Source organism: Schistocerca serialis, chromosome 12, assembly GCF_023864345.2.
Source record: "Schistocerca serialis cubense isolate TAMUIC-IGC-003099 chromosome 12, iqSchSeri2.2, whole genome shotgun sequence".
Taxonomy (NCBI): Eukaryota; Metazoa; Arthropoda; class Insecta; order Orthoptera; family Acrididae; genus Schistocerca; species Schistocerca serialis.
In genome coordinates, this window is record NC_064649.1 from 106519481 (window position 1) to 106545561 (window position 26081).

The window sequence follows — 26081 nt, forward strand, 5'->3', positions numbered from 1 at the left end:
TCTCACTTGCACACCTCTGATGAATGGTTCAAATGGCTCTGAGATCTATGGGACTTAACTTCTGAGGTCATCAGTCCCCTAGAACTTAGAACTACTTAAACCTAACTAACCTAAGGACATCACACACATCCGTGCCGGAGGCAGGATTCGAACCTGCGACCATAGTGGTCTGTTGTAGGGTGAGCCCGGTAAGGATGGGGAACCCGGCCAACCAGGAACAACTGGCCTGAGAGGAGACTGTAGCGCCTAGAACCACTCGGCCACTCCGGCTGACACCTCTGATGAGTGTCCCCCCCACCTCCCCCATCTGCATGAAATCTGTGTCCAGCTTCCAGCTTTCCGTGTTTCTGTGCATAATGCATAGCTGATAACTTGGAGTTGCTCAGTTGTTATGTGTGGCTGCCAACATAGTTTGTCTGCATCATGTACATAGTAGTAGTTACTTGGTAATCAGAGGTAAATTTAGTAGTGCGGCGTATATACAACATTTTCATTTTACTATAATCTCATGTAAAAGATGTAGATGCAGCTTATATTCATACACACTCTATATACAATAATATAATAGTAATGTGTTCTGTGTACTCCTAGATGAATGCTGTTCACTAAATACGTATATGTGAGAAATCGAATACACGATTATGTATTAACAAAAAATGGAGTTTTCTTATTGCAAATATATCTACAGATTTATTTCTCTTGCTGCTAATGGCATAAGAGATAACAATCACTGAGTAATGATAAGCTTTTGAACTTTTCAGGGACTCCCAGGTGCAGCTGGAAATCCTGGAACACCAGGGAAGGACGGAGAGCCCGGATCGCCAGGTCCTCCCGGACTGTCGGGACCTTCCGGATCTAGAGGGGACCGGGGATTCCCTGGAGAGCGCGGTCCTGTAGGACCTCCAGGACCTCCAGGTGTCCGGGGTGAGACGGGCCAGCAGGGATCTGACGGCCTTCCGGTGAGTGAAAGTGCTGGTGGTACATATCTCTCCTTCCGTGGAAAATATAGTACATATTTAAAGTCCATTCAACATAAATTTTGTGGCAGTTCCTCTATTTTATGTTCTGATTTTCTGCTTTATTTCCTCAGGGACCACCTGGATCTAAGGGTGACAAAGGACATTCTGGTGCTAGCGGATTGATTGTAAGTGAAGTCTTAAATGTACAAATAACCTTGCACGTGAAATAATGAACGCAGATGAAAGCTGTTGCACTTCGTCAGCCTTTAAAAATGGTATATTTATTCTCTCATTACATACTTGGATAACCCATCTGATTATAGTACAGAAGAAAAGTCAAAAAATAGTAATTCAGCTCAGTTATATAAATTTTAATGAGCTGAAGCAATAGTCTAAAATCAGTACTTATTTCCCTGAGAATAAAGTCATGGTTACTTAATAATTATAATGATTGTTAACATCCTGTTTACATTGTCAGTTAATAGTTCTTGAACCCTTCCACTGAGATTAACACTTCTTCATCAGAGTGTGATGTAGTTCTTTTTCAGTAGATCTAGCCCCATATTCAGAATGATTTTAGCCTTTAGCCTGTGGAAGATTGCATATGTTGCATATAATGTGAAGGCTGAGTATATAATTTTATTCATCGAGTGGGAAGCCTAAAATTATCTTTATTCCATGTGTTATGCAAATGATCAAAATAATTTCTCATGGAAAATTATGGTTTGTGGTATAAGAATATTATTGTCTCATAAGTGTATAGGGATTGTCTTATAGATTTATAGGGAGGCGACTGTTAAAAGATTCTGTTTTAAACTGTGGGCGACACGATATAATTCACCTGTTTCTGATAACTCATTTCAGAAGCTTCAGTGTATGTGATAGATAATACTGTTGCGTTCTTAGGTCCCACCATAATGATGACTTCACAAATAGCAACATATTCGGAAGAAAGAACCAGATATTTGTGATGACAAAGATATAAGTTCCATGATTGTGCTGTTAGGATGATGATGATGATTAAAAATATTGATACCATAGGCTACAGAGTCAGTTAGCAAAAAGTTAGAAGAAAATGGTCTGAAAATTAATGTATACCTTTCCTTTTTGTTTATTTTATTTCTCCTGGTGATATCAAAATGTAGCCTGTCAATAAAGTCCGTAAGTTTGAAACGGGTATAATGTTAACTTTTTGACACATACTTTATGTCAATAAAACAGTTTCTAATTTAGATTAGTCAAAATATGTTAAAAATAAAATTTTCCAAGGAGACTTTTAGAAAAAGGAGGACCATCTTATATTCAGGTCATATTATATTCATGGTTGTCTTATACTCGGCTAAATACGGTATTAGGTTCTTCTCTAATTTTTTAATTTAGAATTCTGGCAGTACATGTTCATCCCTTTACTGCTCTTAGAAGGAATGCATGAGAGCTGACAGATTTTGAAATTGAGAATTTAGGGAAGAACTGAATGTCTCTAATATCAATAAAGTATAAAGAATTTAAAAAAAGTGGAAAAAGCTGCTTCTAGAAAGACTCAGCACCATTAATTTGCTGGAAATTTTTATGTACCTGCTTAACAACCCTCAGAAGACCTTTAATCCTCAAAGGTGATTCACTGAGCACCTTTGAGAACTGTTTTGTACTGCTTTGGGACAGCGATGTCCAGAAACTGATCTTAAAGTGCAATAAGGTTCAGTTCACACAGAAATGATACAACAGGCAATACAATGCAGAATCAACCCACATTGCTGCCTAGAAATGTCAGAAAAACTGGTTAACACTAGGAAAACAGTGATACGACACACACGTATCTCTTTCATGTCACATGTTGCAACACAGAGTGCTTGCCACTCCATGCAACTTGTTATACAATATATGGCAAGGGAAATTTCAAATGTTCCAATGTGCCTAAACGCAAACTTTTTTTATGTAAATGAAGCAAAGCTACATCTGTCTCTTTAGTTACTCAGTAAACTTTTCACTTTTCGTGTAAATAATTAAAAAGCACTGTTTTGAGATTTGTGCACGTTATCCGTTATGCAGTCTGTTGGCTCTGACAAAGGCATTGGCCGAAAGCTTATGTGCAGGTGTGTTTTAACTGGGCCTATCTTCAACTTAACACGTCATTTTTACAGTAAGTAGTAATCAATATTTCCTATGTTGTCAGTAAAAGAATTGATTTTCCTGCATCTGATATAAGTTTGATAATGACTGGCTTTCTTTTTGTTATTTTCTGTGGTTATTGTGATACTTCAGAGACAAGTAGACTATTGGGCATATTTTGAAAAATTTGCAGTGAATAATGTTGTAAATTGTCTTCACGGGTTTGCCACCGGATCACATAGTGCAGGTTTCACGATATTTATTTGGAGCAACTGTCTGACATCTTCAGGTGGTTCAACCTTGCTGGTGGCTAGGTATGACTGACAGTATCTGCATGTTGAACACATGCGTGAAGAATGCGCAAGCATGGAAATCACACTGTGGGCAAACACAGCGTACAGTGCACACGCAAGAGAGCCGCCCTGCGATTTTCGGCAGAGGGAGTTTGAATATGGCACCATCTATTTGCAAATTGCAATTTTCGTGCCTGCGCATTCTTCACATGCATGTTCTAGAAATGGGGCGTCAGTGTGCAGATACTGTCAGACGTATCTAGCCACCAGCAAGGTTCAACCACCAGAAGATGTTGGACAGTTGCTCCGAGGAAATATTGTGGAATTTGCACAATATGATCAGGCAGCAAACCTGTGAAGACTATTTACAGCATATCTGCCGGGAGAGTCACAATAATGTTGCTGACCAGCTTACATTCAGTGGGTTTTATGTCAAGATTGCTGTGTATGAAATATAACTAATGAGTCAAAATTGTTTCTACGGTGGAAGGAGAGTGATACTTCTTCCTAGTCTCGAGATAATATGTGAGATATTTTGGAGATTTATTGTGTCAAGGTAGGAAGTTATGTGCTACATGCGTAGCTCTTACCGCCTGCTATGTGGAGTGCAGAGTTGCCTCGTGTTTTTCTTTTTCATGCGCTTCCAACATAAACCAAAGCTGAAAATGACGAACTTACTAAAATAAAAAGACACCAGGATTCATCCGCCGGTGATACTGATTGGAAGTTTTTTAAGTCTCTCTTCCATGATTTTAGGAAACTTTGTGCAAGGTATAAAAGAGATGTGAAACCTAAATTCCTGTTACGTTTGAATGAGCAGCTGGGTGAAGCTAAGGGGGACATGCTGGGGATTTTGCTGATCACCATGGGCTTCTTTCATTTCTTCAGACACAAATATACCCCTATGCAGAATTCACCAGCCACTGCTACACAATCGACAGTGACTCATCTCACTTCAAAACCATCAACATTTTGTCTGAATGGTCCTCAAGCTGAGTCATATACTGTTTTGTGAAACTCAACAGTTATCAAAATACTATACTGTGTATAGTTGTTTGTAACCATTATTTTTATACATACCTCATTGATAAACTACCTTACAGGTTTACAAACAATAAAGTTTTCACGGTGACATTTTTAATGTTATTCATGCACTTTCATCAACTTAATTTATTGTAATGAGAAGCTCCTCAGAAGGAGAAATACCAAATACAAAATTTATGTCCTGTATTTGTCAGAGAAGCTGATACTTGCTGTACCAAAAAGTGGAAACTGTCTGGACTGATTCTGTAGAATTCATAGAATTTCTTGTGTTGAGAGAGCTCACGATGAGCCATAGTTGAACTATAATGTAATTATAATGTAGTTGAAAAAAAAGATGATGTAACTTACCAAACGAAAGCGTTGGTATGTTGATAGACATATCAACTGTTTACAACATCTTCGCCGGGAAAGCTTGAAGAGTCACAATAATGTTGTCACTGACCAGGTTACATTCAGTGGATTTTATGTCAAGATTGCTGTGTACGAAATACAGCTAACGTGTCAAAATGGTTCAACTATAGTTCACAAACCCAGTATATGGCTCAGCTTGAGGAGTATTCAGAAAAAAATGTTTTCCGGTTTTGAAGTGAGACTAGTCTATCAACATACCAATGCTTTCGTTTGGTAAGTTACATCATCTTTGTTTTTAGATATATTTTTCCTATGTGGAATGTTTCCTTCTGTTATATTCACATCATCAATTTGAACGCAACAATTATGTTTGTTATTGTCACTGTTGCATTTCGAAATCTTTTCTGTCATCTTACTTTCTCTTTCTGTTTTTGCAAGTAGTTTCACTTTGTATTCACCTTCTCCTTTTTACCGTAATCCACCGTACATTTTTATCCTGCCTATATATACTCAATAATACGTAACCCACTTCCAAACCATAACCAAAAAGAATTTTTTTTCCACTTTCAACACTACTGCTGCTATAAAATCCACCGTTCCCAGTTCACAAACAGTTCCTTTCATCTATTAAACAACCATTTTGGCTAGTTCTAACAACTTTCGCTTTATTTCCATTTCCGTTTTTCCCACATCACTGATCATTTTTAGCCGCTTCCCACAGGTTTTTACCTCACTATTTCTTCGTCAGACAATTGTTAGCCTCATTTTCATAATCTGCCACCACAAAACCACGCCTTCTAATACATTTACACGCAGTTTTTTCGATATGTTCCCAAATTTCTCCACCCCTTAACGTGTTTTGGCGACAACAAAACCACCTAACCTTTGTGCACATCGTTGGTTACCAAACCAAATTCACCACAGGATCAACATAGCTCATCTTTAACCAACACTTTTTTGACTTTTTTCACACCAGATTTATTTGTGTGCCTATCAACATACCAACACTTTCGTTTGGTAAGTTACATCATCGTTGTTTTTAGATATATTTTTCCCACATGAAATGTTTCCCTCTATTATATTTATAATGTAGTTGGGTAGATAAAAATATCTTCTCACCAAGCAGTGGCAGGAGAACACACATATAAAATGTATTGCAGTTTGCTAACTTTTGGGGCCAGTGGCTTCTCTCCCAGGAGGGTTGCGGGGGAAGGAAGAGGGATGAAGGAAAAGGAATGGTGAGGTTCAGCAAAAGGGCTAGAATTCAGTAAAGTCACCCAGAATCCATGGTCATGGGAGACTTACTGGACAGCATGAGAAAGAAGAACTGATTGTTGTTTTCAAAAACTGATTATTTTCACAGCTGAACTACGTTTGATATATTGCTTATTGTATTGCAGTTGCATATTGTATTGCCTCAGTGGGAACACGAGTGTTCCACTGCTAAGCATCACGTTGCACGATCTTTATTGCCCCTTATTGTATCGCAAATTGTGTCGTCCCAGTGTGAACTGCGCCTAAATATGAAGAAAATCAAAGAGAGTGTACTTGTTAGGTGAAATCCATCAATCTAAAAGTCTATCTTTTCCTCCTTTGCCTTTTTCTTGTTTACAGCTACGAGTATTAAGTGGCTTTGTTCCCACAGGGTCTGCCAGGACTGCGGGGACAGCCAGGAGCTCCTGGAGAGAAGGGTGAGAGGGGCTCGTACGGACCACCGGGACCTGAGGGACCACCAGGTATGCTCACAGTGTTTTCCTCTCTTTTTAGTGACAGGCATGACAAGCATACCCCTAAAAAGCATATGGCCGAAGGTTCCATGCATGTTTACACTAAATTGTAGGTCTGCGCAAAGCTCACACTACAATTAAACTATGATGGCTAATCAACAAAGGCTGTGAATTATTTTTTCCTGTAGCTCACATCCTAGTTTCCTGTCTGTGCCGTGAATAAAAAAATGGCTCTAAGCACTATGGGACTTAACATCTGAGGTAATCAGTCCCCTAGACTTAGAACTACATAAAACCTAAGGACATCACACACATCCATGCCCGAAGCAGGATGTGAACCTGTAATCGTAGCCCGCATGGTTCCAGACTGAAGCGCCTAGAACCGCTCGACCACAGCGGCTGGCCTGCCATGAATATTTGGAAAGAACAGGCTTTTATATCTAATGTCCATAGATGGCACACTATTGTATCAGTAGGTTAGTAGTAATGCTCTGTTTTGTAGATGCTCTTTGCATTTCGCATGCCAGTCACTGGAGGCGACCCGAGAGGAACAGTAAAACGCAATAAAATTCTGTGTTTATTTAAACCATACAGTAACGGAAACATAGGAAAAGCTGAAGTGTGCATACGATGAAGATGTGCTACCTTATGTGACAGTGTTTAGGTGGTTCGAGGGCTTCAAAGAGGGCCAACTTTGTTAAGCGAGGTGGGCCTGGTGTTTCAGCTTCTGCTGTGGCTGAAGTCAAGATCAACCCAGCTGCTCTGATAGTCTGTGACAATCAGCAGATAACTTTATATAACCTCAGTGAAGTATTGAGAATTTCATTTGGTAGTATCTTTATGATTATGCATGATTATCTTCGTATGACCCATGTTTGTGCCATATTTGTTGGCTCTCAAACAAAAGAGTGTGTGAATGGAAACGAGCTGTGAGATGCTGCATCTCTTTGCTGTTGGAGGGGACATGTGTTTGGAATTGATTACCACTGGTGATGAGTCATTATGGTCCTGACGGAAAATGAAACAACACAGTATGGGAATCGCCAGGTTCTCCAATACCAAAACAGGTTAAGAAAAAGTTAAAATTGTCCCATCTGCAGGGAAAGTGATGGTAATCACATTTTTTCTTTGTCATGGTATGTTTTACCAGCATGTAGTTAACCCCCCCCCCCCCCCCCAAGCTCTGAGGAAGCACATTGCAAGGAAATGACCACCAGAACTTCTTGCACTGGATGGCGACTTCATCATGACAATTCATGCCCTGATGCCACAAATCAAGTTGTCCAATTTCTGGCTCAATGCAACATTACCTATGTACCGAATCTGCCTAATAGCCCCAATCTTGCACCCTGTTATATTTTTTTCTGTTCCCATCCCTGAAAGCAAAGCTTTGCAGCATTTGATTTGAGAACCCTGATGCAGAACTCGAGAAAAGTGAGGCGATTCTCGAGGAGCTGACAAAGAATGGCTTGAAATGTGTCCGAGGACCAGCAGAGATGCTATAAAAAGCACATTAAAATTGGATGGGAGTACTTCAAAAAAAATCATGTAAACATTGAAATGGAATAAAGAATGTCTGTAGAAAAAATCAGTCTCAGTTTTTTTATCAGCTCTTGTATTAAAAAAGACGGAGATAATATGAGAGTCAATCCTAAAGAAACACATGATTTTTTTCTTTTCAAACGTCCATTTTATTTTCCCTACATTTGATAATTTTACAGTAAATTCAGTGCACTATTGACAGACAAAATGCCATTTTTCCACTTAATCTCCATTGCTTTCAACTGCCTTACACTGCCATGGAACTGAGGCATGTGTTCCTGCCCGGTATAAATCAGGACCGGCGTGTTTCAGCCACTGTTTAGCAGCTTTCAGAAGGCAGTCATCATCTTCAAATCTCATACCACAAAGAAATCTCTTTCAGTTTAGCAAAGAGGTAGTTATTGCACAGTGTCAGATCAGACTGTAGGTGGATGTTTCAGTGGTTCCCGCCCAAACTTTGTGATCTCAGTCGTTATTTTCTCACTGACAAGTGGCTGAGCATTACTGTGCAGCAGCTAAACATTGTGTTTTTGACAATTTGTCGAACCCAACACATTATAGTGTGAAGTTTTTTGAGGTTTGTGACAGATGAGGTGAAAGTAACAGGAATTTTTGTTTTCTTAACACTTTTAGTGTCAGCTGTATATGCAAATCCACTAATGCCTGTACACCAACCCATTTTCTTAGTCTGTCATTGAGTGCCAGCCATTTGTACAGTACATTGTCATTTTGGTACTGATTCAGGAACAGTCATAAATATGTTGTCTCAGACAGGAATAAAACTTGGATTAATTTCTCTTCAAATACATGTCACTTATGGCGCTCTGCTGTGTAACCTTTCATCAGGAAAATCAAAACTAAGGAAGCTATTTTCAGATAAGAAAGAATTGTTTTTGCATGTTACCGACTTTTATTTATACAAATGCCAGAGTTTATGTATTTATATACAGAGATCATGAGCGTTAAATTTCCACAAATGATTTTTATTTCAAATAGTTATTTTTTGAGTGGTAAAACTGGAAGCAATATTACACACAAAACTCTACTTTGCATATCACGTTTGGATGAAGTATCCTTCCTTCTGGTGACTCCTCTTCCTTTCTTGCGCCTCTCTGAGCACACTCTACAAGTGTTCTGTGCCTTCTTCTTTCCCGGTGGAATGGGTATTCTTTGCAGGAAATGTTTTCCATCCAGTTGTGAAAGTTCAGCACCACTTGCTCTAGGCTGGCTGTCAGTGGCGCATGGTGATGACAAGTCTTTGCAGACAGCAATAATGAACAGGCTGGCAGAATTTTTTTCTTTATTACCTTCATGTACAGCACACATGCATTTGAAATTGCCATCAGGAAATTACCTGTCAGGAAGGTCGCAGTTTGTAGTAATCGACGGCAAATCATTGAGTAAAACTGAAGTGATATCAGGTGTTCTCCAGGGAAGCGTCCTGGGACCTCTGCTGTTCCTGATCTATATAAATGACCCGGGCTGACAATCTGAGCAGTTCTCTTAGGTTGTTCGCAGATAATGCTGTAATTCACTGTCTAGTAAAGTCATCTGAAGACCAGTATCAGTTGCAAAGCGATTTAGAAAAGATTGCTGTATGGTGTGGCAGGTGGCAGTTGACGCTAAATAATGAAAAGTGTGAGGTGATCCACATGAGTTCCAAAAGAAATCCGTTGGAATTCGATTACTCGATAAATAGTACAATTCTCAAGGCTGTCAATTCAACTAAGTACCTGGGTGTTAAAATTACGAACAAATTCAGTTGGAAAGACCACATAGATAATATTGTGGGGAAGGCGAGCCAAAGGCTGTGTTTCATTATCAGGACACTTAGAAGATGCAACAAGTCCACTAAAGAGACAGCTTACGCTACACTCGTTAGTCCTCTGTTAGAATATTGCTGCGTGGTGTGGGATCCTTACCAGGTGGGATTGACGGGGGACATCGAAAGGGTGCAAAAAAGGGCAGCTCGTTTTATATTATCACGTAATAGGGGAAAGAGTGTGGCAGATATGATATGCGAGTTGGTACGGAAGTCATTAAAGCAAAGACGTTTTTCGTCACGGCGAGATCTATTTACGAAATTTCAGTCACCAACTTTCTCTTCCGAATGCGAAAATATTTTGTTGAGCCCAACCTACATAGGTAGGAATGATCATCAAAATAAAATAAGAGAAATCAGAGCTCGAACAGAAAGGTTTAGGTGTTCGTTTTTCCCGCGCGCTGTTCGGGAGTGGAATGGTAAGAGAGATAGTATGATTGTGGTTCAATGAAGCCTCTGCCAAGCACTTAAATGTGAATTGCAGAGTAGTCGTGTAGATGTGGATGTGGATTGATAGCTTTCTCCACCACTTAACTGAATGATGGTCAGATATCCCATAAGACATGCTGTGGTTCACCGAGGTCGACACCGAACTTGTTCTCATTGTAGTCAAGCAGTGCTGCTGGTTTGTTTTTCTTCTCTTCCTCACTTATCTGTGTGGGATATTATCTCTGCTCTAAGTCTTGTGCTTAGCATGTATTTGTCTTTCCATCTTAGTACCAAACATTTCCCTTATGGCAAGAAGTACTATCATTTCTCTGAAGAGAAGCACTAGATGGCTTTCCTCTCCTGGTTTCTGTGACAGTGCAAACATGACCAGTACATTTCTCTTCAAGAGCTGTTGCCAGTGCCATATTGTGTAGCATTGATCGTGTAAAGTATGTGACCCGTACCTGCTAAATTATCAAGCAGTCTGAACATGTGGCAGAAATGTGTACTACATGTGTCTGTCTCCCTTCTGAGAACTGCTGGACCAGTAATATTACACCCAGGAGCTAGGAGTTGAATGAGGACATCTGCTCATAAAATTACAGGTGTGGCAGTTCTCGCAAAGTTGCAGCGAGATGCGGCAATCTTTGCTCTGCCGACAGCGATGTAATATTACTCGTGCGGCACTCTTTAAGTGTTAAAAGTATCTCTGTATCTTCATCAACATCAATTTTCTCCCCTTCAAAGTAATCTCCCCCCGATATAAAACACTTGTGCCATCGCTTTTTCCAATTTTGGAAGCACTTCTGGAACTCACTTTTTGTTGTGTTGTTCAGCTCCTTTGGTGATTCTGTTTTCATGACACCAATGGTGGCAAAATGATGTACTTTCACAGTTCTCTTCTACCTCGGTAATAGAAGTAAGTCGCAGGGAGCCACATCTAGTGACTTCAGTCGCTGAGGCAATGTAACGGTTTTGATTTTGTCCAAAAAACCACGAACAAGCATCGAGGTCTGTCTCTGTGCTTTATTGTGATGGCATTTTCCATGAGTGATTTTGCCAGTCATTGTCGTTTTCTTCAGATTGCTGTGTACAGCAACTTCCTCTAGTGGCTCTCATACATTATAAATTTACCATATAGTGAAAATGTTGAGTTGTAGAAGACACAACAAAAAGATTACTAAACAAGTTAACTTTCAGCCAAAAAGCCTTCTTCTGAATTAGATAAAACACACACACACACACACACACACACACACACACACACACACACAGTGGTCATTGTAGCAGCCCTTTTTCTGTTTTCGCTTTTTCGTCTAATAGGTGAAAGTTTGATTTTATTTTTTACACATCGACTGTCATTGAAAGGTTTTACTTTTATTTAATATTGTCCCAGCTAAGTATCAGTTCGATTTCTTTTAAAACCCAATGTTAAACGTGGGTCACTACATGTATAGGCTTCCCAACTCTGAGAGAAAAAATCTTTAGTAGCTTTACTACCAATGTTTACAGACGACGATACTTTAACCTTTCGTTCAATTGTTTTAGTTACGAATCGCTAGTTTTTTTCCGGGGGCTAGATCGCATAACCTTAACGTTTATTAATCTAAGTTAAATTAATGTTCAAGACTTGTATTATGTTTCAGATTAACAACGTCAGTTTATTGACAAGAATTATTAATACATAGGTTCTCATACGATCTCATTCAAAGCAGTTCTTTAATTAGATGTCTAAGTAGGATTCCTGCTAGCATCAGAGATGTTAGATAATATCCTGTCACTTTCGGTAAATAAGTTGTTTCTATTTAATATCCGCAAACTGTCATTAACTATGATCACTAGTCGCGTGAAGTTAAAGTTTCCCACTATCACAATTCAAAGTCCAAATCTGGTTAAAATTCTCAGTTCAGTAAAGCGTTTAAATATTCACACGAATTGACATTAAAGTCAAAGAGATTACTATTAACCTTCCCATTTATCTAATCTGATAAATGTCCAAATTAAAGTCTTGAATTGACAATCCTCAAAAACAATCTCGTCACGATTTATTGTTGATCCCCGTTTAATAAAGTCCCAATTGTTGTTCTCTAAAGCTGTACGTCCTAAATAACTTCCGAACTAGAACACACTAGAGACTGGAGTATCGTAATTACAACTTATGGCTATTTATACTTTAATAAACACTATCTTTGGTGTCCCAGACATAAGTTCTATGACTATAATACTGATTTACTTACGTATTGGAATAACTAATGTTGTAATATTTTCTACTGTTTTTCTCCCTTCCAATGTTTCTAAAATTTATAATTAAATTTTCCTCTTATTTTCTTTTGTTTTCTATACTAGATATTTCACTCTATTTGTTTTTTATTTATTTTTCGTAATTACTACTTGTGGAGGGATCTGGGTCATTTTGTGAATTGATATTTTAAGGACACGGGAGCTAATTTTGGAGCTATTTTTGTTGTTTCAACACCGAGAGGCGCTGTAGGTGTTACATCATGCATGTGACAGTTGCATTTGCGTGAATGTGTGTGTGCCTGTCTACAACTCAACGTTTCCACTACATGGTTAGTAGCAGTGAAGCCTTTTCACAATATAGTCATTATTCCATCCTGAATTTTCCATAGTTTGACATTGTAAAGTTAGAGGTTTATGATAGTTGCTTTTATTATTTAGTGGCGGTACAAATTCCTATGAAAGTGTCACTATAGTGGAGTAGAGTAGAGGGACAGGAATTACACGCAGAACTTGCGCTTGCTCCAGGTCGGCAGGGAGAGAGGGGACCGCAAGGTCCTGTGGGACAGCAGGGGCCACCTGGGGAGCCGGCAGACAGGGGAGACCCCGGACCACCAGGACCCCCGGGCGAGGCGGGAGCTCCGGGAGGACCCGGGGAGCGGGGAGCACCAGGACCGCCCGGCCTGCAGGGTTTCCCGGGACCTCTGGGCCCGGCGGGACCACCAGGAGGCAAAGGAGAGCGCGGCTTCGTGGGCATGAAGGGCGAGCAGGGCAGCGCTGGTCAGCAAGGTGAGTCTGTCTTCACTCGGTACTGGTACTTTAAGTAAAGCTGAATGTACATACTGTGGCAACATGTGCTTTACTTGACAGTACATGAGGTTGCTGTGTATTCTGACACTTCTCGGTAGAACTACTTCATAATTGTAAATGAAAACACAACATTGTGTATGTTCTACCGTGCTACTTCATTTTGTTAACCAGTTTTCAGTTTATTTTAATAGTTGAAGTCTGACAATGGCCTTTTAAGCCAAAAACCAGTTAACAAAATTAAGTAAAACTGTAGAACATATGCATTGTTTGGTTTTCATTTATAACATCTCTTCACATTAACTAATGAAGATCACAGAACATCTCCTACTGCTCTTCTTTCTCTGTTGTTTCCTATTTTTCCAGTACTCCTTCAAGTCCTCTCCATGTTGTCCTTTCTTTCTTCTGTCTTTGACTTCTTAAGTAATAGAACCCAGTACGTTGTCCTCGATGGAGAATGTTCGTCGGAGGTGAGGGTATCATCTGGAGTGCCCCAGGGAAGTGTGGTAGGTCCGCTGTTGTTTTCTATCTACATAAATGATCTTTTGGGTTGGGTGGATAGCAATGTGCAACTGTTTGTTGATGATGCTGTGGTGTACGGGAAGGTGTCGTCATTGAGTGACTGTAGGAGGATACAAGATAACGTGGTGAGGATTTGTGATTGGTGTAAAGAATGGTAGCTAACTCTAAATATAGATAAATTTAAATTAATGCAGATGAATAGGAAAAAGAATCCTGTAATGTTTGAATACTCCATCAGCAGTGTAGCGCTTGACACAGTCACGTCAGTTAAATATTTGGGTGTAACATTGAAGAGCGATATGAAGTGGGACAAGCATGTAATGGCATTTGTGGGGAAGGCGGATAGTCATCTTCGGTTCATTGGTAGAATTTTGGGAAGATGTGGTTCATCTGTAAAGGAGACCGCTTATAAAGCACTAATATGACCTATTCTTGAGTACTGCTCGAGTGTTTGGGATCCCTATCAGATCTGATTGAGGGAGGACATAGAAGCAATTCAGAGGCGGACTGCTAGATTTGTTACTGGTAGGTTTGATCATCACATGAGTGTTACGGAAATGCTTCAGGAACTTCGGTGGGAGTCTCTAGAGGAAAGGCGGCATTCTTTTTGTGAATCGCTACTGAGGAAATTTGGAGAACCAGCATTTGAGGCTGACTGCAGTATAATTTTACTGCCGCCAACTCAGAAAGACCACAAAGATAAGATAAGAGGGATTAGGACTCATACAGAGGCATATAGGCAGTCATTTTTCCCTCGTTCTGTTTGAGAGTGGAACAGGGAGAGAAGATGCTAGTTGTGGTACGAGGTACCCTACGCCACGCACCGTGTGGTGGATTGTGGAATATGTATGTAGATGTAGATGTAGAGATCTGTGCTGTTCCCGATTTCTTATTTCTTCTGCTTGAATGCCTTCTAAATTTAGTACTTTATTCTTGAAAAGATTTATTCCCAATTCTTTGATGTAGTTTCTTTCTAGTTTTTTTTTATTTCTGTAATCCATGTTACTATTATTGATTATTTCCTAGAGAAACAGGAATGTTTGTTTTATTAATTTATTCTCATTCATTTGGTAGACATGTTCAGGGAAGATTAAGTTTTGCTTTGCCACTACATCTGATATAAAAAGGGAGATACTATTCAGCCAATCTCACTACTCACTAGTTTCTCTGAGCTTGTAGAGGAACTAATGCATGTCTGGATTGTTACACACCTTAGTAACATTTACATCATTAACAAAAGTCAGTTTCGATTACAGAAAGGGTTATCAACAGAAGATGTGATACTTACATTTGTGGCCTAACAAAAGCATTTGACTGTGTCAGTCATAAAACACTTTTTCACAAAGCTATGTACCTCTAGTCTGATTAAAATTACTTGATAATTGGCACTTCATGTGTTTGAGGTGCCTTCCTACAAACAGAGCATTCAGCATCACGCCTGAACCATTTGCCGTTGCTGAACTTGCCCAACAAATGTTCAGTTAACTTCCAAGTCCTTGTTTGGCTTTTTATCTTGGATACATTGCACATCCAGAGGTTGTGGCAAGGTTAAGAGATGAGTGTAAACTCATCGCTACAAAATGCATTGTCTGCCACAATTCGGTCATAGGTCATTTAAAATCAGGTGTGGACAGAGCATCTCGCATTCCCGCCATACCTGATGGCAGCAACTTCAAATATTGCTCTGACTTACCTGAACAGAATTGTAGCACTTGACAATTGACTCACTGTTTTTGTATGTCACCTTTAACTGAGTAGTAACCAATGTGACAACACTTTAGCAGGAAGTGACAGATTTCAACTATCAAGTAATTTGGAAGTTATTTTATTTCAAATATTCAGTTGTCGTCTGTGTCGGTTGGGTTTTTGTCATGCTTAATTTTAATCCATTTAAATAAAATCAGTGACCTAAACTGTTTAGGGCATCAGTGGCTCTTTGGGGAAATTGATCCCCAGTTTCATTTTCAAATGAGTATAGATGTGCCTTCTGGAAATAAAACTGAATAATAAGTTCTGTATAGGGGTAAATCATTTAAATGAAACAAAAATAGGATTGGACCTGAAACGTAACTTTGTGGGTCTGAGAAATAATTTCCTGTACTTGGTGTTACAGCTAACATTTGCTCTCTCTTAATTTCAAAGCACTACCCTTCACACCGTATCATCCTAATTTATGGAGCAATAGATTTTAGTTTAATTTGCAGCCAGTGTTCTCTACACAGTGCATGTACTGTTGAGGATGCAAATGCGTTTCTAGGTCCACCGGGAGAACCAGGACCTCAGGGTCTGGTAGGTCTGACAGGGCCAAAGGGAGCCCGTGGCGAACCCGGCATACGCGGTGACAACGGCATCATGGGACCGCCCGGCAGACCCGGCGAGCCAGGACTTGCTGTGAGTACCCGCCTGCAGGATTTCTTGCTATTGTGGAGCAAAATGAGTGGCATCATCAGAGACAGATACTGCATTTGTAAATATTTTTGACCCTTCCTTTTTGGCTAAGTAGGAACAACTAAACAGTTCAAATTTCTTCTCATTTGTTTTCCTTCCATATACTTTCATCATTTTCTTGGTTTCTCACTTCTTTATTCACTCTTGACTGTTTTTCACTTTGTACCATTTCACACCTGTTCTCATATGAAATCCTTCTAAATTCAACACTTTCCTTCTAAAAACCTTTTCTGATCCTTCTGCTTTTGTATTGGGTATTTATGAATATTTTTTTTCAATTGCTTGGATCCATTAATTTTTTTTTCCAGAGATATTTAACCCTCGAACAGGTGCGCCATTTTTTATAACATGAGCTGGTGTGTGGCATACTTTGTGCAGATGTTAAGAATAGCTGTCTTTATGTTACAAAGGTAAAAATATTTGAGCAGAATCACAGTTTGATTAATCAATGATAAGATAAACTAACATTGGATGAGCTAAATCACACCTGCCAGGTAGGCGAGAGCACTAATGCGCTGCTTCATGGACTTGGGTAGGCGCGCTGGCCCCGGACCGAATCTGCCCAGCGGATTAACGATGAAGACCAATGTGCCGGCCAGACTGCATGTGGTTTTTAGGCAGTTTTCCACATCCCCCTATGTGAATACCAGGCTGGTCCTCATGCCCCAACTCAGTTACATGACTCACAGCCATCTTAACACGTTCATACTATTCCATGGATTGTCCATTGTCTGCGTAAGTCACTCGTTTTATTTCTTTCCACAGCACACTTGGAGTGTGTACACTCTCAGCTTCAGGTGGAACAATGATATTCTGTTACATATTTACTAGCTAAACACAGCCAGTTGTTTGTTGTGGTTTCATTTTGCTACAGAAATGTATAAGAGGACCTGGTTATAGTGATATCTTAGTGCCATATTGTACTTTTTGCAGCAAAATGAAACCACAACAAACAACTGGCTGCATCCAGTTAGCAAGTATATAACACAGTATCATTGTTACATCTGGAGATGAGTGTAAACTCTCAAAATGTGTTGTGTGAAGAAATAAAAAGAGTGATTGATGCAGGTAATAGTTTTATTTGAACTTTTACCATCATAAATAGTCGCATTTCCATAACAATGCTCTGACATGGATGACATGAGGTTATATTTCATCATTGCATTTTAGTTCCAGACTTTTCCTTACGATCTTCACTATTATATTTTTAGTTTTTCCAATTTATAATTCACTGCTAGGTATTCATTTGTATAAAGACATTCTGATTTCGCTGCTGTGTTGTAACATATTATTTTTGTGTTTCGTGACAAGCACTTTTTATTCTGCATGTATCATGACCATGTCCTGTTTCTGTATTGTGCATTATTTCATTTATGGCAATTTTATCCAACTCATTTTCTTAATTATCTCCCCCATTTATGTGAACTAATTGACTTTTCAATTTAACCAATCTATGCAAAACTGTGAAATGTTTTATTTTATTGATAAGTTTGATTTTTTCTGACAACATTCTTTAATCTGCTCTACAGGGTAGCTTTCAAATTGATTGATTTTTGTTTTTGCACCTGCTAGTTTTTCAAATATTACAGTAAAATCATCTTCACATTCCAGACAATTTACTTGAATATACTGTTTGCTACTTCCCAGTTTTATTGGTGACAACTGATATTGTTTTAGTTATTCATTCCAAACTGTCACAATTTTTTCTGATACACAGTTGAAGGGGACTGAAATTAGGCATCACGTTGCCTTTGATTTGAAATTATTGTGAGGGCTTAGAAATTTTGCCTATTAGCTTTACTATCGAGATTGTCTCTGTAAGAGTTTCGCAAATTAGATTTGTGAGTTTAGTTTTTTGTGAAATTTTTGTTTTCGACACATGAGATTGCTTTGAACATTCAAGAGAAGTATACACCCCACCAGGTCACTGATTTCACACATATCGTACACTGTTCTAATACAATGAACTTCTCATGTATTTCAAGAAATTGAGATTCAAAATTTTTCCTGATTTTCAAGTGCTATACAAGGGTGCCAGCCTTTGAGCAGCAGAATTAGTGCAACTGTTCAGAAATTTCCACAGTTATTGCAGAATGCTCTACAGTATTGCAGGACTAGAGAGAAATATAATTTTGTGACGATTGCTGTATTCTTCATCCTTGATACTGCAACAGTTCACAGCTATGGTATTCATCAGAGTTGAAGTTAAAGTAGTTCCATACGCAGGGAATGAGCTCGGGGGATCAGATGCAGGAGTCCCGAACTGCCACTCACGGCAAGGCCCTAGTGCAGGTGATTTGGTGCCACCTTCCTCTGAGCTGTTAGGAAGTACTGAGTATGCATACACGTTGTGTGGATGATAGTGATGAATGCTTGTACACAGAGGTGTCAGGTTTGTGTGGTTGTGGATGAAGGGAAGCTAAGAGGGTGACACCCAATGCCGACACATGGGGTTCTCCTCTGAAACAGCAGCGAGGGACCCACCAAACTTAATGCCCCCATCTGATGGATGGTTCACTGTGGACAGTGCCATATGCCCTCCATCACGAGACACTGTGCAGACATTTGGAGTTTGATCCAGGACCGTGGCACAATGACTGGTCATCAGGGACTTTATCAGCACCCCTCCTCCCCTTTATGATAAAGCTGTCAACAGCACATGACGAACCTAAATGATGAGTGTAGTGTTGGCTGAAGAGCCAACACCGTGTTGCAAGAGGAGGCTGAAATGCATGCGTTTTAGCTCACGCAGGCTGGCGTGAAGAACTATACTGACGTGAGGTCTGGAACACGACAAGGAGTGAGAATTCAGAAAGCGGACGTAATTTGTTTCATACTTAACTTTAATCCATTAATGATGAACATCGCTCTTGATGGTACATGAGTCACAATATTATTTGTTCAGAAGACATAGTAACTGAATATGGTGCCTTGCTAGGTTGTAGCAAATGACGTAGCTGAAGGTTATGCTAAACTGTCGTCTCTGCAAATGAGAGCATATGTAGTCAGTGAACCATCGCTAGCAAAGTCGGCTGTCCAACTGGGGCGAGTGCTAGGGAGTCTCTCTAGACCTGCCGTGTGGCCGTGCTTGGTCTGCAATCACTGATAGTGGCGACACACAGGTCCGACGTACACTAAAGGACCGCGGCCGATTTAAAGGCTACCACCTAGCAAGTGTGGTGTCTGGCGGTGACACCACAGTGACCATTAGAGTACTGGCCACACCCAGAATTGCTTAACTTTGATGTTCTGGCGGAAATCGATGTATCCTGTGCAAGCAAGGCCATTGACGTGGTATTTGGGCCTATATTCAGGTACACATGGTTTGTGTCTGAAATTATTTCTTAACTACCTTCCTTTAGTCAGGACTCTTTTTCCACTGTCATTATAGAAATCAAATGTCCATGTTGGAAAGTGGCATTCACAAAATGAGGCTGTGTTTTTCATGCTTTTATAATAGACCTCACTCTAAATGCTATTGGATTAATGACAAAGAGTCATAAGTTTAATGACTGTGACAACCTTTTATGAGGGTGATCCCAAAACTAACATCAACAATTTCTTTTTTCAAAATATAAAGAAATGTTTATTTTCAATAAATTGTACACAGTTTGAAGCTTGAATGTTTTTCAGTTTTTCCAAATAACCACCATTTCGAATGATGCATTTTTCTAAATGCTGTAGCAGTTTTTGTATGCCCATGTCATTCCTGGCTGCTCCCATGCTATTGAAGAAGTGTCAGATCTCATGTTTCACCTTGTTCTCATCACTGAAGTGCCACCCACGCAAGTGTTCTTTCAACTTGGGAAATAAGTGGTAGTCACTAGGTGCTAAGTACAGGCTGTAGGGTAAGTGGGGAATAATGTACCATCCAAACTGTTGTAGAAGATCCACAGTTTGACGGGCGATGTGGGGGGGAGCATTGTAATGGAGAAGGCTTATGCACTTCTCCACATCCCTCTTCTTCAGTTCTGAACTGCCCTTGTGGGTTTTTGTAATGTCTCACAACACCTCTCGGCATTTATTGTTGTCCCACAAACTGTGAAGCTGACCAACAGTATGGAAGTTGACCAACAGTATGCCCTTTTGATCCCAAAACGGAGTTACCGGCTGACTTCATTCTTTTGAATTTCTGTGTCTCAGGTGAATTGGAATGATGCCACTCACCTGATTGTTGTTTGGTCTCAGGTGTGAAATGGAAAGCCCAGAGGTTTCACCAGCTGTGACTGTTGAATCCAAAAGGTTGTCCTTTTCATCTGCATAGCAATGAAGAAATTGATGGGAAGTTTCAAGGCATTGCTGTTTGCAGTCTTCTGTCAGCATTCATGGGATTCATCTTATGCACACCTTCCAAAATTCCAACACTTCAATCAAAATCTGGTGAATGGTACTTTGAAAAATCTCAGGAACAACATTGTGGAACTCATCAAGAGTGATCCACTGATCTCAGAGCACAGTTTGTTCAGCCTTGATGATTGGCTCTTTGGGAATTGGTGGTCTCCCACTTCTTTCCTTGTTGCGAATTTCAGTATGACCACCTGCAAACTCTCTACACCACTTGACAATATTTTTGACATCCGTACATGACTCTGCATACAGTTGCGTTAACTGTCCACAAATGTTGATTGGTTTAACGTTTTTGTACTCAAAAACTGAGAACTGTGCAAACTTCACACCCGGGGGTAGTGGCAAATGGGAGCTCCATTACAACTGACTACTGACCTGAGACTGAAAGCTCCAGTAAATGTGTGGTGGTTTCTGTAGAGAGTGAAGGGAGGGAAAAATCAGTGTGGCTAACAGCCACTCAAACTGCTTCTCTGAAGCCCCAGCACTTTGGAAACATGATTGACTGTAGTGAGACAAGGGTGTCGTGGAAGATAAAGGGGGCTTGGTGGGAGGGGGGGGGGGGGGGAGAAGGACAAAACTCGAACAAAGTAAGTGTGATCTCCTAAACGGACTCCCTGACTCCTTTGTCTGCTGCACTAATGCTATTGCTCGACAGCTGTTGCTCTTGCAGGATATTTGACAGGCTCGTAAAACATTGAAAATGTGTGAGAAGTGCATCATGCATCATGCATGTAACATAAAAAATTGTACAGTAATCATGCAGAAGACAAGCCAGTATATTATAAACCGACCCCTTTCTGGGAGGAACATGACAAGTCAAATTGATCGAATTTTAAAAGCGGTGTAAGATTAAATTGTCTTCCAGCCACCTGAGAAAATTAAATATATGGTGTGAATGTGGCATCATTTGAACTGATTCTCAGGGTTGTAGCAAATAGCAGCAGCATGTTGAGTATAGGAAAAGGGACTCTAAAAAAAAAAAAATAAATAAATAAATAAAAAAAAAACTGCTGTTGCCTAACAAGCTCGCCCAAGATCTTGTATTCCTATTATGAAATTAGTAATTAATATGCAGTATATACATCTTAGAATCTGCCACTACAAATTATTGGAAATCAATTGTCAAAGATGCTGTGGAAAGCAGATCATGTAGATGGAGCTATGGGATTTGCATTCTGACAAAGCATGGAAGAGGGTACTGGTTTATTAAGAGACTGTATAGGAGATGTCCCACATAATAAACTGCAATGGAAAAACACACTGTATTAGATTTTGTTGATGATATCAGTGTAATATGTTGTTGAAATGGGCAGTACTGTATCATTAACACCTGTGTGAGTCTATTACATCTTTCAGGGGCACAGATTTGATTCCCGGCTGGGTTGGAGATTTTCTCCGCTCACGGACTGGGTCTTGTGTTGTCATCATCATCATCATCTCGCCCCCATTGACACGCATATCTCCAAAATGGCGTCAACTCAAAAGACTTGCACCAGTCTACCCAACAGGAGGCCCTAGCCACACGACATTTCATTTCTTTTCACACTCACTCGCTTTCCAAGTGAAGACAACTATAGAAAGTCTGAATTCTTACAGAGAATTAATGCAGCAGTTGCATCGAGAACATTTTACAAGACGAATCTGTCACTGAAGATATCCTGTTGGCATGAAAATTTGAATCGTATTGCAAAAACAAGTTGACCACATGACATCATTGCCATTTTTGTTGTGAATCAAATTATTGTGGCTGGTTTTATTCATGTTTGCCCATACTCTGTATGTTGTATTGTTCGTGCAGCATATTTGTAATGGTGACCACTGAGCTGTCACAAATTTACAGCTCTTTTTAAGAATTTGGATCTTTTCTATCACACTGACTTATACACGTCATCTTCACTGAGTTCTTTCATTCAGCCAATATTTTTTATTTGTTTTTCAAGCACTGTGTTTTTCATTTTGTCTGTTACATTTCATTACTATATATTTTAATTCAACTCTCACGTTTCCAGAATTGCAAAATTTTCTCAGAAAGTCCTCAGGTCAAACAATAGATTTATTTGGAAACAAGCTTGAAAGGATACTGATGTTTTTTATGAATTTATTTGTGGATACAGTGAACTGCTGCGATTCTATAATATTTTCGAAAACACGTTATGCTACATTCATTTGAATGATGATCTGATCAGAAGGCTGTGTTGAATTCTGCCTATAAGCAGTTACTGAAGTTAACTAGTGACACATTAATTTTTAGTGGAAAATATAATTCATTTTGTAGTAAAAAATATAATGTGCTCCATTTTAAAACAGTAGTGACTATAATAGTTTGTTCTTTGCTGCAGGGTTCACCAGGAAACATCGGCCCTCCAGGTCCTCCAGGACTTCCAGGAATCAAGGGTGCCCAGGGAGACAGCGGAAGAACAGGTAGGGATTAAAAAGACTAGCTAAACATGAAGTCACATTGTCAGTACTTGATATATGAAATCTCCCAGTAATGAAAACAATAAAGGATATTATATCAAGTGAAGGTAAATAGAATGTCTGCTGAGCCTTGTCAAATATGACAACTGCTTCAGATGTATTGTCTGTTGCCTTTCATCTCAGGATCTTAGGCTGATGTTTGTTTAGCTACCATTCTGGAAGATTCACCCTCCATTGCTGGTAGCATACTGGCATCAGAACCTGTACAAAGGATCTACCACACCCATTTATTCACAGAATCTAATGAAATTCATAAGCGTGACACTAGTTTTAACAAGAATGAAGAAACTCTGAAGATAAATGGAGGAGTTATGTGGTGCAGCCAATAACTGTAGCAAGTAACATTGGTGGAGCTATGTGATAATGACAAGGGTAACGCCCACTGTGGACATTAGCTTGGAGAGTACATAAAACCTCCAGCCACGAGCTTGATTTTAGTCTGCCACCACCAATGGAGTGTGAATCTTTGAGAATGCCAGCCACTTGTGCTGGCAAAACATCAGAAAAAAGATAACAAACATATACCCAAGATTCTGAGATGAAAACCGAGAGCCGATATGGCAACAAGTGTCAATGAAAGTGTGGTGTCACCGCCAGACACCACACTTGCTAGGTGGTAGCCTTTAAATCGGCCGCGGTCCATTAGTACACGTCGGACCCACGTGTCGCCACTATCAGTGATTGCAGACCGAGCGCCGCCACACGGCAGGTCTAGAGAGACGTCCTAGCACTCGCCCCAGTTGTACAGACGACTTTGCTAGCGATGGTTCACTGACAAATTACGATCTCATTTGCCGAGACGATAGTTAGCATAGCCTTCAGCTACGTCATTTGCTACGACCTAGCAAGGCGCCATTATCAATTGCTATTCATCTTGTGATGCATGTACCGTCAGACCGATGTTCACCAATTATGGATTAAAGTTAAGTATTCCAGAAGCTACGTACTATTTTTGCTACTATAACAACCATGTCCTGTTCCAGACCTCACGCCAGCCTGCGTGAGTTAAACGCGTGCCTTTCAGCTTCCTCCAAACCCCGTGGATTGGCTCCTGCCAATTCACAACAGAAAGCATTAACAATTTTGAATTGTCCCAGAGTTAAATCTTAAAAGGTAGACAAATGTAGTATGCTTTAAGGCTCTCCATCATTTCAGTGAGACAAAGAAATGTCACTTCTCCTCAATATTCTGGCATAGATCACTTTTCCTCTATATTTTCATACAGAGGAAAGTGACTTTTTAAGGATGAGTGCAGGAAAAACAAGTCAAGGTATTTCAGCATAATGCTCTGTAGTCTGATTCACAAATGATGGTGGTTTGCATAGGTTGAGGCATGGACGGGGACTGCAATGTTGCAGGTTCCAAGTGACTGTTGCAGCACACATGTACACATGCTTTGCACTTGACAAAAAACCTTGTATCCTGCATATTATATGTCTCAGTTGATTATGTAGAATTTGTCGCTTACCACCACTGTCAGTGATAACAACTCGCAACAAATGAAATGCAAATTCACTAAATAATGTACTACGATTACGTTAAATGTTCACATTGGGTATGACATTCACAGTGGAACAATCAGAAAACTACTGAACACACGTTAGGTGTCAGAGAATGTGTGATGGAAGTGCACAGAATTAGCCTAACCGTGGCAACTGTTGTTTGTGATTTCAGCTGTAGTGCTAGTGACTTAAAAGGGAACTAGCAATCTGATATTTGTAATTTTTTATATTTATATTATGTGAAGTTCAGAACTCAAATATCAGTTGCCAAAGCATTTTGATTCAAATCTCAAAAATTATGGAGAAAGCCAACTTTGAAGTTTACCACACAGCTTCGATTCACTAAAGGGAGGAAATTTTTGATGGATTGAGTGGCCCTGACGGTAGCACTGAAGAGTGGTATCACTTGTATGAAACTCATTTTGGTCATTATTTGATTGTTTGGGTTTGTTGCCATTCAGTTTCAATATATCTCCATAGTTTAATGTAAAAATTTGTCAAATGTATAATAATTAACACAAATCTAATTTCCATTTTGTATGAAAACTATATGTGAGTTGAGAGAAAATGTGATATACGGAGAGAATGAACAGCACTTGTTATCTGCCATTGATAAAAACCTTGCAGCACATGTTTAACTGTTAGTTGATGATGTTGGCTATAGTTGCTGAAACCGAGATCTCGTGCCCCTGGCTGAACGCATGCACTAGTAGAATTACCTGTGGAGCAGGTTGTGGTTGCTTGGGGAGAAAAGATTCCAGCTAATTTCATAGTGGTGAGAAGGTGTACGATGTTTTTCGTGATGGACACCTGTGGGGGCAGTAGCATTTCAGCATATGTTGCTGAAGCAGCATATGGTGCTGTGCATGAAAATCTTCTAATTTAAAAGGAGATGGAGAAGAAGAAGAGGAAGATGAAGAAGAAGATTGTTATGTTGGATGTGGATGACAAAAATTTGCCCGTTGTGTTGACAGCACTTCTAAATCCAGACAGAAATTTTTGTGTGGTCAAACACATTCTTGTCCTTCTTTATAAGACAACGACAACTTCATCCGCAATGAGATGGATATTGGATGGGCATCGTAATGTTGACAATGCAGTGAGCCATAAGAATCATAAGTGCAGTTCACTCTAGAGCCACATGCCAGAGGAACTTAAAATCCTTACAATGATATTCTCCTGGATGTGTTACATCAGAAAAAATGCCCCTTTTTAAATCTAATAGTTTTTATCATAATACCAGGAGAAAAGATGATATCCACTATAAGCATACAAACCAGAAGGGCTGTGACTGTAAGGTTTTTAATGCCCTACTCTCACAAATTAAATGTTTGGTCAATAATGAGCTCTTAAAAAAGCCTTAAGACAGTTCCACTTGCAAGGGCCATTTTATCTACCAGAGCAAACTTCATTTTGCAATGGGATGAGCACTGGGTGGGCATTGTAGTGTTAGCACTGCAGTG

The 26081-nt window shown here is 39.7% G+C and overlaps 1 protein-coding gene across 2 annotated transcripts in view; it reads left to right on the plus strand.

The window, feature by feature from the left end:
* The window catches only part of LOC126428086 (collagen alpha-1(I) chain-like), a 260714-nt gene that overhangs the window by 189094 nt on the left and 45539 nt on the right, over window positions 1-26081 (plus strand). For both annotated transcript variants that reach the window (XM_050089976.1, XM_050089977.1), the window contains 6 exons: window positions 762-959; window positions 1091-1144; window positions 6402-6492; window positions 13043-13303; window positions 16101-16234; window positions 22978-23059. In XM_050089976.1, coding sequence (XP_049945933.1) covers window positions 762-959; window positions 1091-1144; window positions 6402-6492; window positions 13043-13303; window positions 16101-16234; window positions 22978-23059 — 820 coding nt within the window. The remainder of the gene's footprint in view (window positions 1-761; window positions 960-1090; window positions 1145-6401; window positions 6493-13042; window positions 13304-16100; window positions 16235-22977; window positions 23060-26081) is intronic.